The following is a 16286-nucleotide window of genomic DNA, read 5'->3' on the forward strand; positions in this document are numbered from 1 at the left end:
TCAAAGTTTACGGTTCAAAGTTCACCCAGGGGTCAAAGGTCGGTTCAAAGTTCACGGGGTCATGTGCACATTTTCGATTTTTAACTAGAGTTGAAAGTGCCGGGTTGAAAGGTCACCCAGGGGTCACCACGGGGTCACCGCGGGGTCACCGCGGGGTCACCGCGGTCACCACGGGGTCACCGCGGGGTCACCGCGGGTTCAAAGTTCAGGGTTCACTTTTTTTTTTTTTTTTTTTTTTTTTTTTTTTAGGTTAACCTTTATTTAACCCAGTGCTTCTCAATTATTTTCTGTTACGCCCCCCCCTAGCAAGAAGAAAACTATTCGTGCCCCCCCCTCCCCACCGTGACTATCCTAACTTGTCTTGTAAGTCGTAAAATGTTGCACTGTTGCAAACGTGACAGAAGTAACAATGAGAGCGCCACTGCCCCCTGCTGTAGTAAACACGCAATTACACTTTATTCTAGTACTGCCAAAAAAAAAGCCTGTTCCCCAGGGTCACACGCGCCCCCCCAGGAATAGCACATAGGAGGTGAGGGAGAGGATGGGTGTGGCAGTTTTCACTTTGAAATCAAATCAATTTTTATTGGCCAAGTTTGAGCATCACTAATTCACGGCTCGTTCGTGAACGGGAATCAATTGAAATAATTATTTCAGCAGTCTTGTGATGGTTTCGTTGTGCAGTGTGCAGAAATGACATCTTTTGAATGTAATATGGGTGTCTTGCATCAAAAAGGCTGGGCAACCTTTAGCTTCTAATAAAGAGAAATCTGAGACATCATGGAAACCACTTGTTTTTAATTCCATATTTGACACACGGAAGAGAAAGAAAATCTATTTAAAATAAAATATAATCAAATGAAGCCATCGATTCACAGAGAAATGTTATTGTTCACACTTTACCACACTACCCTTCAGGCAGGAGGCCTCACCCTCACCCCCCCTTCACCCAAACCAAGGGTCATCACTGCTGTGGGTCACATGACTAGACAAGACACACACACACACACACACACACACAGTCTCAAGGAGAGCTACAATAACAATCTTTGGCTTCATGCTCGGTGCAACCATGTCAGTCTAAAACGCACAGAGGAAGGACAGGGTCAGGAAGAACAGTTAATGGAGGTACTCAATCAGTTGAGGAAGGGTGGGTGAGGGCAAGTGTATGTGTCTTTTGCACATTTATCCTGCATAGAACATTTTTCTACCGGCGTCCAAACTAAGGCGCGTGTTGCGTCGGAGAAATGACAATACAAAACAAATTAATAGAAGACAAAATTCATTCAAGTAGGCTACAATCTTTTCTCACGTCTTCCTGCTGAATTCTCATTTCAAGTCTTTATCGCACCAAACACACAAAAAAAAACGTCCAGTGTGATAAAACAGCACCAAAAAAAAAAGAAAGAAATAAAACGTCCTGTGCAACGCTCACTCCGTATTGTCGAAAGAATGTGGAATTAATTAACAGTATATTATTTCTCTACACATACATATTCTTCTCCTTCCAACACACGCACGCGAACAAACAGCATCACTTGTCCCTGTGTAAATTACAAATAATTTATCAATATTTATAATTTAAGCTACTACTTAACAGTCATTGGTGGGAGCGAGAACGATGAGGAAGTGAAGCGACAATAAAAACTCTAAAAAAGGGACACAAAGAGAAAAAATAAGCATCAGATTTCTTTCATTTTCTGTTTTTCGTTTTGTCAGGAACTCTGCTCCACCGCTGAAATAGAAATCCTCATGTCCTCTCCTTCCACAGTGATCAAGGTCGCTTGATGTAAACATGTTGACAAAGAAATAAAATTAAAATAAGTCTTCTCTTCACCCACTGTCTTCTAGAAAGTTCATTTGTGTGCTAAAGTCCACCAGGTCCATTTTTTTATTATTTAAAAAAAAAAAACTAAACAAAAAAAACTAAACCCACACGAAAAAAAAAAAAAAGCAAGATAGACAAAAAGCTCTATGGCATCCCATTGGCCCAAAAGTCAGTCACTTAAACGTCCAATGCTGTTGCAATGAAGCGGATCTCAGTGGCTTGGCTTCCGCTTGTCTCCGCCCTGACTTTGGTTGGTGTCTGATGGCAAGAGACCAGCAGCAATTATTCATTATTAAGTTCAAATGCGACACAGGGAAAGACTCGATTTTACCTGAGAAAGCGAGCTGCAAGTGAGGAGGTAGAGCGGCCTGCGACCCGGACTGGAGGCTTTTGTACAGCTCTGAGGAGATACAAAATGGAGGATGAGGGAAAACATCTCCATTTATCTAATAAAGGTCAATCCCAAGCCAACCTTGACAATTATATCATTGTACTCACCCAACAGGTCACTCTGTGCTAGGGGGTATCCTGAGTTGGAGCCAGGGGCCGAGCTCATGCCAGCAGGGCCCGGGGCTCCGGGGGGGCTGAAGTTGAGCAGCGGGGGGAACTGGAAGGGCAGCGAGACGGGCACCAGGCCGCCAAGCATGCCGAAGCCCAGGGGCAACGTGGAGGGGCTGCCCAGCAGGGGCCCGCCCGCCGCAGAAACCTGAAGGCACGCCAGAGGAGACGTCAAGATTTTGAAACAACACAGACACTACTTGTCAAAAAATCTCAATTGGCAGCAAAATCTTCAAATGTATTCCTCAAGTTACCTGTGAGAGGTGTGATGTCGTGGAGGGTGTGGCCAAAGCCCCTGGCGTCGCCCAGCCATTTCCCGCCTTTAAATTCTGTCCTGCCGAGCCCACCAGCCTCTGCCGCTGGGCGTGATTAGCTGAAGGCGACGGCGGCGGCGTTTTGTTTGCGTGACCGGCGGACGAGGAGCTTTTGTTGCCAGCGGAGTTGTGGGTTGGGGGTTTGGGCCCCCCCGTAAAAGCGCCCGACGTCTGCTTGGCGGAAGTCCCTTGAACGCTACCCGTTATTCCAAAAGGCGGTCGGAAAGTTTTGGGAGAGTATTGATGTTTCGGCCCAGATGGGTGCGAGGGAGAGGAGGATGGTGAGGGGGATGAAGAGGATGAGGAGGAGGGCGGAGGGGTGGGTGGCGGCGGGCGAGGGGTCAGCTTGATGATGGGCGACGAGTTGGTACTGTGGGAGGGCTTGGTGAGCGTGGCCTGCATGGGCGTGATGAAGTTTGACTGGGGCTGCTGGGGGCGGGCTTTGCCTTGGGAGGAGGGGGGAGTCTGGCACACCAGCGGCGGCGACGACCTAGGGCAGAAGGACGGCGCAGTGGGGTGAGGCGCGGAGACGGCGCGGGATTGGAGTGAGGGTGAGGACGACGGTGCCATGCCGCCGTTATTGCTGACGCCAGCCAGCTTGGGCCCGCCCTTGAGCACGCTTTGAGGGAGCCCCAAGCTACCCACCGTGGCGCCGGCCAAGCCTTTTTGATGGTAGGGGGGAATCAGAGGAGACGCCGTGGGCGGGGGGCGCTGCTTTGGCGGTGAGGGTGCGGGGTGCGGATGCGTCTTGGCAACCATGATGGCGCTGGGCCTGTTGTTGCCGGACGTCGTGGTTACTTGTCTCTGGCTGGGGGCGACTGTCGCCTTAACCAGACTGTAGGTGGAGTCAGCGGGCCTGCAGTTCACCCTGGAGGAGGTAGAAGAAGCCGTCGCTGTGCTCACCAGCTTCACAGGGGCGGCGCATGTGACCTGCGAGGGGTAGTGAGGGGCGACGGGGGGCGGGGAGGAAGTGGGAATCCGCGGCGGCGGAGGCGACAGAGGACTGTCGGCGCTGCCCAGGCCCTTGGAGGCGTTTGTGAGGAGGGCGAGCGCATGCGAGATGGAGTCCAAAGAGGGGGCACTCAGATCCTCATCCAGAGAGTCCGACAGACAGATGAGCTCCGACGGCGACGGCAGGGGCGGCGGGCGAGTCGAGATGACGGAGGAAGCGGATGAGGCGGGCGCGCACAGAGCGTGAGGCATGGACAGCGGCGGCTTGCGGATCCACACGCCTTCCTGAACACACAATACAAGACGACGAGTCAGATAGGCCAGTGAAGACTCGACTCGAACATTTTCATTCCAACCTTGAATTTGTCTTCAATCATTTAGTTGTGTAGTGTTGCTCTACCTTTCGAAAATATAACTGAACAAAACTGTACGAGTGCAGTTTCAAATATCCGACATTGTGGTGTACCTAATAGTGTGTCTATATGTTACAGACCTTAGCTTTGGCCTTGGGCCCGGGCACCACCCTCCTCTTGGCCCTGTGCGGAAGAATAATACAACGCATAATTATTTTGACGTGTGCAGAGTGCTCACGTTCAGTCGCCAGGGGAGAACTACTCACATGGTTCCAGTCAGGTGAATGTGAACTGACACACTCTCCTTGAAGAGAATCCTTCAAAGACAAAACGTACAGGATGGTCAATCTCAAAGGAGTGACGCACAAGCGCGCGCGCATACAAACAGACCTGGCCTGCATCCAGCCTTTAGGCCAGAGTGGTTTGACCTCGTTCTCCAGAAAGGCCTTGAGGTAGTCCTCCACGGACAGAGAACATTGGCTTTCCATGTCGTAGCAGCTCAGCTTCACTCGCACCAGTGTACAAAGCAGACTCCTGCGCGCACACAAAATCAGAACTAAATATTAATTGCTGTGACCGGACGAAAAGTCACACCGTTGTGGAGTGTCGTTACGTGAATGCAATCTGTGTCTTGGATTAAGAAAGAAGCCTGTAGGCTTCCAGTCCATACCTGAGTTTGTCATCCCAGACAAACTTTTTGCGTGGACCCATCACCCTTTTCCCGGGTTTTTCTTCATCCTCCTCCTCTGATCCGTTCCTCTCCCCCTCCTCTGACTGCTGCCTGCAAAAGAGCAAGACACACAACCATGTTGTCATTCCATAGGCAGTATGAAATTTGCATCATGCCAACAAATAGAAGGACTAAGCCGGGAAAAAAATGCCACCTCAACTTACTTTGCCACCTTGGCCATGCAGTCCATGTTGTACCTGGCGATCTGCTCGGGCATCACATTGCACACGGCCAGCTTCAGCTCCAGGAGCGGCATCCGCATCTTGTCGTCCTGAGGGAGGGAAGAAGAAGAGAGAGAGTGCAGTTAGATCAGAGGAAGCTTTGATTCCAGTGTTTCGTCAACAAGGTTTGACTGGCTTTCAGTGGCAGCCATTATTCCAGTCAGCCACCTACGCCGAGCACATTTGGGATTAGAAAAGGGCCGACAAGGCAGAAACAAAGTGGGAAAAGCTCCTCAATGTGACAGCTCGAGGCCTTGACTGATGTCACTGCAACACTGCGGTTCAAACATTCGCAGAGCAACTCGAGTGAGCAGCAGTAAATATGTGCGGGTGGCGTTAACAAAAAATTTTACACCGTCCATCCTTCTTTCCATTTTGAGTTGCGCTTGTCCTTACAAGCATGTGTTTAGGAGAGAAAAAGAAATCATCAGCAAGTGGCAAAATGGCTAAGATAGATAAATCCGGGTCGCTTTTGCTACTTAATTCCGCAAACACAACACGGGGCCACGTACAATTGTCAACTAATAAATGCGAACCATCATCTGTGCAGACAAATACACCCGAAAGACAAGAAGACGGACACAGAAGTCAAATGTGACAAGCACCTTGCTGTGGGGGGTCGGCGTCGGCGTGGGCCCGTTGTCGCAGTGAGCCGCCCTCACCTGGATCTTGAGGCTGAGCTTCTTGAGCCGCTTGAGGAGCGCCTCCTTGTTGCACGGCACAAAGGCCTCCATGTGCGCGTAGACGCCCGAGCGCACGTCGGGAGGCTGCTTTTGCACCTGTAGCTCGATGCTAACGGAGGATACACAACTCAAGGTTAGCCTTGAACAACGCACGCACGCACGCAGGCGTCACGGGGTCAATTAAACAGAGATGGATGGATAGCGTGAAGGTCGCCAGACAAAAGCCTCACGATGCCCGTGCCGGCAGGGCAGAGGAGCTGCACTTGTCATACTCACTCCAGCAGGATGTTATTCATGTCCAGAGTGAAAAATTTCTTTCTGCCTTCCTGATCAAACTGACGAGAAGCCTGCAAGGGGGAATTGAGGGGGGAGGGGGGGGGGGGACAGCTGAGTCAGCAAACAGCACCCGGAAAGGAGCACGCTGCCTCACCTCCATTTGACTCAATTTGGTAATGCTTTGTTTACACATCTTCTTGGGCCATTTATCAAAACTGTAGAGCAACTTTGTTTCAACCAGTAAACTCCAAAGACTTGGTTTTTAATGCAAATGGCGCCGTTTTGACGACTTATTTGCAAGCTTGGTATGTGAGAAGATGGACGCCCTGTTTGCATGACTCACCGCCCGCAGGTCCTCAATGCGTTTGATGAGAGGAGGGGGCAGCCCCCCAGGCAGCGGTGGAGGAGAGAACATTCCACTGGAAGACCCCGGACCTCGCCCTTGAGCGCCCCCACCCGTTCCTCCTTTTTGGCCGGGCGTGCCGACTCCCAGGATGCCGTTCTCCCTGACTGTGGAGGAAACTTGCTGTTCGCCGTCCAACAAGCCAAAGTCCAGGTCACCGAGGAGGTCCTGAAGCTCCTTTTCATTGGCCGAGCCCAACAGTGACATCACGGCGGGGTCGGCGCTCAGGTCCGCCAGCAAGAGGTCGCTGTTGCCGGCGGCGTTGGTGTCGAGCGACGGCTGGGCCGAGTCGGACGCCAGCAGGTGCTTGGCTGCGTCGGCGGCGCGGGGCTTGTTGGCCACGCCTCCCGCGAGGCCGGCGGGAGCCACGCTGAGGTTATTCTTGCGCATCTGCTCCTTCTCCATGCTGAAGCGGCGCAGCATGGCCGCCAAATACAATGAGTCCTTCATCAGCTTCTTACGCTTCTTCTTCTCAGGCCGATGGAGGCTGACGGCGGTCACTCTGTTGGGAAATTTATTTGATCATTTTTCTCATTTTGCATCGATCGACACATCTTCTAAATAAAACAGTTGTCTCAAAATACAGAATCAACTCTGAACAAGCGACACGATTAATTCGCACAGCGGATTTTCTATTCAACAAGAGGTGACGGCACACTAAAAGGCGTGTGCGGCGTGTGCATGAGGTCGGCGTAACCTGCAGTGTGAAGGAGCCGTCCAACGCATCCAGCCAGCATCATCCGCCCTCGTGAAGACACAATGGCTGCCGTTGTTATTTTTAGCTCGTGCTTTCATGTTTGACTATTTGGCCTATGTGAGCGTGGATAATAGAGCGCTTTTCTCCGAGGTGGCTCCAGAAGTGACAGCCAGTCAGCATGCCCGCTGCCTCAAGATGCACGACATGGTCTTGTCGCACAGGCTTCATTAGCATGCTAAAGGCGGACCGACCTTTCATGTCATTATCTAGCATTTTATGTTTTGTGTATTCCAAAAGTATTATAATCCTGCAAAAAACTGTTATAAATTGTATTTAAAAATAATAATATTTAAAAAAAAAAAAAGCTTAATATGTCTGCTTAAGTTGATGCATTCACAAGGGGCACTTATTCATCCACTCACCCTTGTTTCGGTTCATTGCTCTTCTTCTCCTCCAGGTTGGTCAGCTCCTTCATCTTCCTCATCTTGGCTTGTTCACTGTCGTCCTTCGTGTTCTGATAAGAGAGAACATAGACGTCATTCGACTCAGCAAAGATGCGCAAACAGCGGCCGCCGAGGCCAGCTCACCTTGTCGTCCTCGCCCTCAGAGTCGGACGCCGCTCGGAACTGCAGCGTTCCGGTGTTGATGTAAAATCCGCCCAGCTTTGTGGTCAAAGAGGCGGGTACCAGCTCGTCATACTGACGCACAAACAGAAAAATGCCACCGTTCATCGGGTTCTCGCAGTTGAACAACATAAAACAAACTAAAACAGTGGAGCGCAGACCTCCGACATGGCTGAACAACTCAAATCATCAGTGAATTAATTGAGCATAATCAATCAGTTGAATCGGCAACAGTTGATGGGGATTCGAAAAGCTAAGTATCATTAGATAGAGAATTTATTTGTGTGCGGAACTCACAGCCTCGGAGTTGTCAATGAAGGGGTCTGTCTCGTCGTAACCAAAGCCAATATCAATCAAATCTTGCATTCTGTCCTTCCTCTTTTTTGTCACGCTTCCCTGCAACAAATGAACATCACTCATTTTTAATGAGCAAAACACAAGGGTGGATCCTGCTTACAACTAAAGTGATGACATAACCTTTAAAGCAAGGAAATGCAAAATATGCAATTTAGTAAGTGAAGCCTTGGCAGCCAGTTTGGTATTTGCGAGAGCACTACTTTTGGTGAAATCCACGCTCTGAAAAACTCACTTATTTGCCGTTTTTGTGCTCAGGGCAAACACCAAAATGAAAAGTTTTACAGTAAAATTCTAATTAAGCCAATGCACAAAAGTTTAATGAAAAAAAAAAAATACTCCAAACACGTATACAAGTATAAAAACGTAGTGAGTAGTTTATTTTATAAGGCTTGATAGTCAAACCATCCAGTTGTTTGTGAATGCCAAGGGGAAAAAAAGTTTACTTTGATGAATTTTTGCACTTATTAGTTTTAAAAACATTCATTCAAAATGACCATTTTTCCTATTCGGCAAATGTATGGACATTGTATGGAACAAGTTCCTGTAAAAATGAGAAATCAAAGCGCCTCTCTTTTTTTCTTCTTTTAAATCGAAGTGTATGCAGTTGTATATTTTCAAACAAAGATACATAAATAAATTCAAGTACTCACATATTTACTCTCAAACTTCTTCGCCAGAGCTTCCACCTGTCGTCGCTCTTTCTCGTCATCATCGAAGGGGTCGTTGGGGTTGGGGGCCAGAGTCACACTTGGAGCTTTGTTCTTTGGCTGGAACAAATGTTTAGCAATTTGACGTTAGTAACTCGCACACAGCAACATTTTTGATCAACACACTATTGGTAGCTTTTGATTGATCATCATTAATTGTAACAATTTGAGAAGCCCCAAATCCTTGATGGAGATCATATTGCTGAAATCAATCGATAATAACGTTCCGCCACCACATCATCCCACCCACCCAAAGTATATTTCTAAACGTTTAACTTTTGAAATGGGTCGACTCAGTACTTGTAGCTTCACCTTCTTTCCCCCACCACAAGTATCAGTACTTCTACTTAAGTAGAGTGGGAACACTTTTGCCAGCTTGAAGTGGTGTCAACAAAGCAATCCATGGTGGGGCCCCAGATGGACTATGTGACATGCTACGTCCTGCTGCTCATCTCTCAGCTGCAGCCAGAGGGCCAGCGAGCAAGCCGGAGGAGGCTGCTGCATGTGGCATGTGGACGCCACTAATGGCTGGCTGTGTGACTGTTGCTGGGCAAGCAAGAGGCGACGGCACAGGTAGCAGCAGCAGCAGCACCATGTCATAACGATCCCGGTCGGAACAGACAGCCGCTCTAAATGGTGTTCAACGACCGAGTTGGGAGTTGAACATGAAGCCCCCCCTTTGATGGCTTTCTGCTTTGGTCATCTACGGAAGAACAAGGTGCACTTCCCCCCTCCTCCTCCGCCTCCTCTTGTCGTCTTATCCAAGCCATGACAAGTCCACATAAACACGACAAAGTGCAATAAAATCCCGAGTCCGGTTCAGTAAAGTGAGGGGGCCCCCCACGTACCTGAAGGTTGTGGAGGAGTTCGCCGTAATTGAACTCGGCAGAGGCGCGGTCGTCAGGCTCGCTAAGGGGCAGGTTGAACCGCACCGTCACCCTCTTCTCGGCTCCAGCCTTGTCCCTCTCAACGGCTTTGGCGAGGCGGCTAGCGGCGCCTCCTGCCCCGGTCTCCGTCAAGCCTTCCGCCGCCGTCGTTACAATCTCGTCGTCTTCGCTTAAGTTACAGTCGGCCTCGTCCTCCAACCGGCGTTTCCTCGACTCCGAGGCGGCCCCGGCAGCGAAGGCCGACAGGGTGACAAACTGCACTTTTCTCGGTTCGGCCATTTGGTTGAGCCGCCTTCCCGCACCTCTCTCCGGACACACGGCGAAGAGGAGACCAAGATACTTGGCCAAACTATTCCAAATAGGTGCCTTGAAGACGGTTCCGCGAAGCCCCAACAGCTGCTTAGCGGCTACGCGGAGGTGGCGGCCTCCTCCGAACCATACGAAACGGACTCCAGGGGATGCGACGGTCGAGGGAAAGTTGTTTTTCCGGCAGCTACTCGCATCCTCTATTTGCTATGGGACCGACACATTCACGGGAGCCATCTTGGTTTTGGGAGTAAATAAAATATCGGAGGGGGAAGAGGGGTCACTGCGCATGCGCGCAGGCACAGACCGGAAACGCCGTGACACTCATAGAGATGTCAAGGTGTCCAATCAGCGGCTGCCCCGACCTTAGACCCGCCCTCTTCCACAACAGGCAATTATAACAGCATTACTACTACAGTACTTTAATGACCTTTTGAAAGAGTCGAGCGGAAGGACACACCGGTCAAAAGAATCGCACACGTTGCACCGTGACGTCTCATAAACGAATGGCAAATAATTCATGATTTAACGTATCCGGCGAAGAAAATGCTGAGTGCAGCAATTATTTCCTCAACAATGGCAGTTGAATGGCAGCCGTGATCATCTCAATGCTTGTTTTCACATGACAACGGCAACATATGTTGACTCATCAGTGTGTGCGTACATGGCACGATTTAAAACATGATAGTGATACCATAGGCTGGATTAGGATCGGATGGGTGGGGGGCTCAGAACAAAGCCAATACTGAATTGAACCCCCACTGTGGCAGGTAATACGCTGCGTCGATTACACGCACACGAACATGCAAAGGGGGAGCATGGGGGTGCTTGGACACGTGCCTTTTTTTTTTTTTTGCTTCAAGTCCAACGGGATCGTTTGACCAAAAGAAAAAATGTTTTTGCATGCTTGTTTGGGAGTGTCTGTGGCTTTATAGTGGTAACTGTTACGTAATTCAGCCCCCATAAAATGGTGTGGAGAAAACTACTTTAGGAATGATTCAATTCTAAGCCTTTGAGTATTTGGATGGCAGAAAGGGCGAGAGAACTAATTTTGGGGTTGTTTTCGGCTTATTAATAACTTTCATTGTGTTGTAAGGTTTTTGAGAAGCTTATTTCCAGCCTGAAGGAAAAATTGCACTATGTCCATTGTCTTTATCATACCATTTCCATAAAAGCTCTTGATTTGCTAACCCAGCAGTTCAGTAAGGACTACTATTTATTTTTTTGTATTTGTCTATTATTCCTTTACATACGTTTCATTTCTGACACCCTGCAGATATGTTATTTGTCATTAGGTCGGTATGTATTTGTAAAACATTAGTGGTCGATTTAATTACTTTTTATCCCTGCAAACTTTTTTTTTGCTTTTTCATTATTTGAATCTACTGATTAAAGCCACTCAGAGATGTAAAAACAGTACACTCAGGGCTCCTAATTAAACTGCATATATATATATATATATATATATATATATATTTGGTAAAAACACAAGTCTTTTTGGTACAAAACTAAACAGCTTTACCAGATACAACAAGTTTAAACATGTATTCATTGACGTGCGTGGTGTTCACACACAAATTAAGAATCGGTCACGAGAGGAAGACTCTGTTGTCTTTGGCCCACTTCCTCATGGCTCGGATGATGTATTCCACCTGCGGGTTTCCGGAATTGTGCAGCAGGAGCACCACCTCCTTAAGTGTCTCCCTGGCACACCAATGACACACAAGAGGCCATCCATCACTCATTTTTACTGACCCAATTTCTACTTAATGGTGACTTGGGGGGAAGTTAATTTACTCAACATTTTGTTGGCATGCAGGAATTCTAATGACAAACAAATATTACAATGAGTCTTGATCTGAAAATAACAGGTGGTGTAAGTTGGGAAAAATAAAAAAGTATTATAAACAAACTTACTTGGACTCTTTGTTGGCTAAAATGAGCTGAAAGATGCCAACACATGCCCCTCTTTTGCCCTCCCAGTAGTTGGAGCCTGGGTCCAATTTCTCCAGTGCATCAAATGCTTTGGCTGCATAGTAGAACTGGCCCATCTAAAACATAAATACAGATGTTTACCAAAATATATATATAGTCAAACACTCATGGAAAAGTAGTACTTTGGCGCCATCATTTGTGCCATGTGTGCTATGAAGGCAAGCATTTCCATAGCGATACTAAAGCCCAGTTTAATAGAAAAGCAGTGCTTTGGTGCTATTTCCTCCACTATTTACGACTATCACACATCTTTCTACCTTGTAGCTGTCATTGGCGATGAGCTGAAGCAGACTGAAGGAATCCGAGGAAGTGCCCATCTTCAAGTAAAGCTCCCAGGCGAGACGACCCTTCTGGTTCATGATGTCTGATAAGAGGAAGTTTACACACAAAAATGCCTCAGAGTAGATTTTCAGTCAAGTGGAGGAAAGGATTTGTAAAAATCTAAGCGTATCGAAATATCAATGTGCTGAGCATACTTGGCATGTATTTAGTTGCATTTTTGGTTAACTGGTTTATTGTCATTGAGAAAACAAAATAATACATACAACAGCGGGCCAGCCAGCTGAGGTATACATAGTCACTTTTGATCTTCTCACTTTGAATTAGAAGGAATATCTGGAAAGAAAACATATTATTAATGAGTAAATCATCAAGCGGAAAGAATATAAAGCAGTTGTGCAGGCGCAGCGGTACCTCTTCCGCTTCTTTGAAATTCCCAGTGGCTGCCTTGGCCTGAGCATAGTTGAAGTTAAACGTGTCGTCGTTGTAGAAGTAAGTCTAAAATAAAAATAAAAGTTAATGTCATGAGCTGTTATCTTTAATTATGAGCTTTTTATCGATGGTATTCTATATTTTTTCGTATAGCGGTCTGGGATGCTTATTTACTCAACTCAAAAGCACATTATGAAGAGATTAATAATGTTGTATTGATAAATATGTGAAATTTCTACCTACGATTAAAATAAGATTCAATAGTTTTCTCGATACATCTCGTATGAAATGCATTTTTTACAGCGTGACGTAATACACTGAGTTCGAGACGTACCTTGACTGAGTTGAGGTATGTGAGCACATCATCAAACTTCCTCAAGAGGAAGAAGCAGGAAGCCATGCACTGTCTGCCGGGAATAGTGTCTGAAAGACACCAAACAAAAATAAACACACGCTCTGCTTGCCCACACAGCTCCGGCACTAAAACGTTCACATTTCTTCTCAGCATACCGCACTCGCTGGCCGAGCCTCCGACCAACTGGAAGAACTGCTGGGCCACTTTTAAGTGATCCCTCTTAGAAAATAGACACAGAGTTAGTCCAAACAAATAGAAAACGTTACACGTAGTTTCAAAAACAAACACCCACCGTTCCAAGCTGTTGTCCCAACGCAGCGTTGACCACCCCTTTTAAAACATACTCCTGGCGAAAATGATCGAGTATTAAGACTTGGCATATTTTAACTATCTCCAATTTGTACCACTTTTAGGACATCATAGTTATCGAGTCGAGACCTCACCTGAGGTGTCGCAGGCACTAAGTCTTGTATGAGATTGTAAGCTTCTTGGACATCATCTAGAAATGTAATATTTGATGATAATTATGCTAAATGGAAATGACCAAATTTAGTAGGTACCGTAAATTTCGGACTATAAGTCGCGGTTTTTTTCATAGTTTGGGTGGGGGGGCGACTTATACTCAGGAGCGACTTATATACATATATATGTTTTTTTTCACTTTTTTGGGCATTTTATGGCTGGTGCGACTTATACTCTGGTGCGACTTATAGTCCGAAAATTACGGTAAATTACGGCAAGAATCAAAGGGTCACCTTGTCTCAGGTAGTAAATGACAAGATTGAGTCTAGCTTCGGGGATGACGTCGATCAGCGGGGGGAGCACCTGCAACGCCCCCTCGCCACCGCGGAACACCACCTACGGAAGATTGACGGTATTTTTGAAAATATAATAAAGGAAGGATGCACTTAAGGTGAGCGCTTACCAGATTGTGTCTGATAAGCTCCTTGGCAAACTCAAAGGAGCAGGAGGAGATGTTGATAAGGTTCTTCAGCTCGGCCTGAGTGAGACGAGGGAAGCAAACAAAAGCACACACGTGTCAATTGCACAAAAAAAGCTGTTTGTGTGGCAAAGGGAGAGCGAATTAAAAAGTTCGTCTAATCCGGGATGAACAAAGTCTGTCACCGGTTAGAATTCAGGAAGAAATGGCGCACACCTCGGCTGCTTTGCCGTTGTAGAGATTGAAGTGGTTGCAGGCTTTGAGGTTGAGGGCGATGGTTGAGTCGGGGATGTTCTGAAGGTACGCCGTCAGAACCTCCTGCGACACGTCATAGTAGCCAAGCTTGTAGTAACAGAGAGCCACGTACACCTTCATCGCGAGGAAGCTTCTGGAGGAGCAAAAAAAAAACATTGTTGGGTGAAAAATGTAATCAAATGGTCAAGAATACTTAGTAAGCTCAAATCACGGTTGTTCTTTTTCGCCTATATTATGAGTTAGGGAATGTGAGAGCGAAGACTCACATGTTATGCCTGAGGAGATGTTTGTAGATTTCAATGGCCTCCTGGTAGTGCGAGCGCATGTAGTGAATGGAGGCCAAGCTCAGCTGGTCCTCCGTCACGTCTTCCAGGTTCTGGTGGAAGTCCATTAGCTTCTTCTCATCGTTGAACTGAGATAACAAGTCGTTCAACTTGAATATGGTTACAAGGCTTTGAGAAGGTAAGGAAAAAGTTTTTTTACCTTATTAGCCAAATGGAAGAGGAGTCGGTTTTGGAGAAGGGACTTTGGAGCTATAAAAACAACCAAGATGATGACAACAATGGCATGTTTTTTTATTGATACTTTTTTATTACTTAATAAAAAAAAAATTCTATTCTTTTCCAAGTTTGGGTAAAAGATAGTCTTAAAATGGCTGACACAAGTTTTAAAATCTGAACGAAGAGCTAATTTTGAGTTATTTGCTTACCTTTCGATGCAGCCTCCTCAGCTTCTTTATAGAGGCCCAGAAAAAACATGACACAACCCAGATAGACCCAAACATCTGGAGGACAGTCAGGCTTTGCAGTCAGTGCCTTGTACTCCTGTCCCAAAGTCATCATGTGTCATAAATTAAAAATATAAACTACACCACGTGCAAAACTAATATGGAAAAGTACCTCCATAGCTCTTTTGTAATCCCCCAAGTGAAAGGCGCAGAAGCAAATCCAAAGGTCTGTATTCTCCTCTTGTTCTCCAATACTTCTTTGGAACTACGATGAGCCAAAGTAATCAGAAAGACAGAGCAGGAATATAACTTTTAATTTTGGTGAGAAACTTTTGAATTGTAAACACAATACCTAATCTGTAGGAGATCCAATTTTAAAGGGCAGATAAATAGACGGATAAATATGATAGTGTGGTGATGAGGGCACCTCCAAAAGAGTTAGTGCTCCAAGGTAGTCTCTTTGCTGCAGATATTCTTCCAAAGTGGGAATCTTGCTTTTGTTTTTCTTCTTCTTCTCGCTAACGCTGGTGGCCGTCTCTCCCCCCACGGCGGGCTTAAGGCGAGACAGGATCTGCGACAAAAAGTACATTTTTATTAATAGCATACTGAATATTAAGAAGTTAGGATGATGTTTTGAATGTCCACTCACCATGATGGCAACTTGAGATGACAGCTAGGAGACAATACCTGTAACCAAGCTAACGCTTTAGCATCATGTTAAAAACTACATAAATACATGTTTAGCACTTTTTTGCGAGGACCACAACCATGGCACCTGGTGACGTCATAATAGGGTATGAGTCTTTTTTTTTCAGTCACCTAGCAACAAACAACGCCGTCGCTTATCAGCAACTCCGTTTGAAATATATTCAAAAAACATTTAAAAAGCAAGTGCTCTTCCTTTCAAGCGTATGGGTGTTTTCTTAAGTTACCACACAAGACAAGTAAAACATATCTCTCAAAGTACCCCAGCAAACCAAACACGTTAACACGTTTAGCAGTTAGTTTAGCAAAAAGTTAGACAATGAAATGTGGTATTAAATAACGCACCTTTGATGCCAGTCTCCCTTTATCAGAATATCTGTAAAACAAAATGTTCATTTATTTTCCCATGACAAGAGTAGGACAAAATGCCTCTCGAACATCGCCATCTTGTTTTTTGTTTAGGTCTGACGTCACATATCCTCGATACATGAGTCCTTCAGTTAGATGATTTAAGAGAATATAAAACGTTATTCGAAAAATATACACCTATTTTTCATTGAATATTTAAGTCAACCTGATGTTCGAGGGCGCGTTGGTCGCAGCATAAAAGAGAAGACACGACTCAGCTTTTGCGCCAGTGGCGCCTCATCGTTGCCTAGCAACAGTAACATTACTACTTCTGTCTTTTCCAAGTTATATTAACGGGA

General features: G+C 46.4%; 2 protein-coding genes across 5 annotated transcripts; both read right to left on the reverse strand.

Moving 5' to 3' along the window:
• Positions 1–778: 778 nt before the first annotated feature.
• ubn2a (ubinuclein 2a) lies at positions 779–10166 on the reverse strand. Of its 3 annotated transcripts, none has more exons than XM_061274725.1 (17): positions 9547–10166; positions 8642–8758; positions 7932–8030; positions 7599–7709; positions 7434–7525; positions 6255–6816; positions 5912–5982; positions 5615–5744; positions 4896–5002; positions 4672–4782; positions 4392–4535; positions 4268–4318; positions 4142–4184; positions 2638–3933; positions 2324–2531; positions 2157–2225; positions 779–2083 (listed from the first exon to the last, which is right to left on the reverse strand). In XM_061274725.1, the coding sequence occupies exons 1-17, from the start codon at positions 9862–9864 to the stop codon at positions 2037–2039; spliced, it is 3576 nt and encodes a 1191-aa protein (XP_061130709.1). In that variant the 5' UTR covers positions 9865–10166; the 3' UTR covers positions 779–2036. The 3 variants fall into 3 exon arrangements, with proteins under 3 accessions (XP_061130709.1, XP_061130708.1, XP_061130710.1); XM_061274724.1 differs by having other exon boundaries at positions 5558–5744; XM_061274726.1 differs by lacking the exon at positions 7932–8030 and having other exon boundaries at positions 5558–5744.
• Positions 10167–10297: 131 nt separating this feature from the next.
• ift56 (intraflagellar transport 56) lies at positions 10298–16079 on the reverse strand. Of its 2 annotated transcripts, XM_061274728.1 has the most exons (19): positions 15925–16079; positions 15524–15561; positions 15302–15445; positions 15047–15139; positions 14857–14971; positions 14631–14680; positions 14414–14559; positions 14109–14280; positions 13878–13952; positions 13708–13810; positions 13396–13451; positions 13245–13298; positions 13108–13171; positions 12932–13020; positions 12580–12663; positions 12432–12501; positions 12144–12250; positions 11809–11942; positions 10298–11595 (listed from the first exon to the last, which is right to left on the reverse strand). In XM_061274728.1, exons 2-19 carry the CDS (start codon positions 15524–15526, stop codon positions 11481–11483), a joined length of 1674 nt encoding a protein of 557 aa, XP_061130712.1. In that variant the 5' UTR covers positions 15527–15561; positions 15925–16079; the 3' UTR covers positions 10298–11480. The 2 variants fall into 2 exon arrangements, with proteins under 2 accessions (XP_061130712.1, XP_061130713.1); XM_061274729.1 differs by lacking the exons at positions 15524–15561; positions 15925–16079 and having other exon boundaries at positions 15227–15366.
• Positions 16080–16286: the final 207 nt, after the last annotated feature.

Source organism: Syngnathus typhle, linkage group LG3 (genome assembly GCF_033458585.1).
Source record: "Syngnathus typhle isolate RoL2023-S1 ecotype Sweden linkage group LG3, RoL_Styp_1.0, whole genome shotgun sequence".
Lineage (NCBI taxonomy): Eukaryota > Metazoa > Chordata > Actinopteri > Syngnathiformes > Syngnathidae > Syngnathus > Syngnathus typhle.

Excerpts from the sequence above, each read along its gene's own strand:
- ubn2a (XM_061274724.1), bottom strand. The coding sequence starts at position 9,864 with ATGGCCGAACCGAGAAAAGTGCAGTTTGTCACCCTGTCGGCCTTCGCT. Across the intron at positions 4,185-4,267 it reads ATTCACCTGACTGGAACCAT|GGCCAAGAGGAGGGTGGTGC; the intron begins GTGAGTAGTTCT and ends TCTTCCGCACAG. Across the intron at positions 2,084-2,156 it reads CTTGCAGCTCGCTTTCTCAG|ACACCAACCAAAGTCAGGGC; the intron begins GTAAAATCGAGT and ends TCTTGCCATCAG.
- ift56 (XM_061274728.1), bottom strand. Across the intron at positions 14,972-15,046 it reads ATTACAAAAGAGCTATGGAG|GAGTACAAGGCACTGACTGC; the intron begins GTACTTTTCCAT and ends ACTTTGGGACAG. Across the intron at positions 14,681-14,856 it reads TGAGGAGGCTGCATCGAAAG|CTCCAAAGTCCCTTCTCCAA; the intron begins GTAAGCAAATAA and ends TTGTTTTTATAG.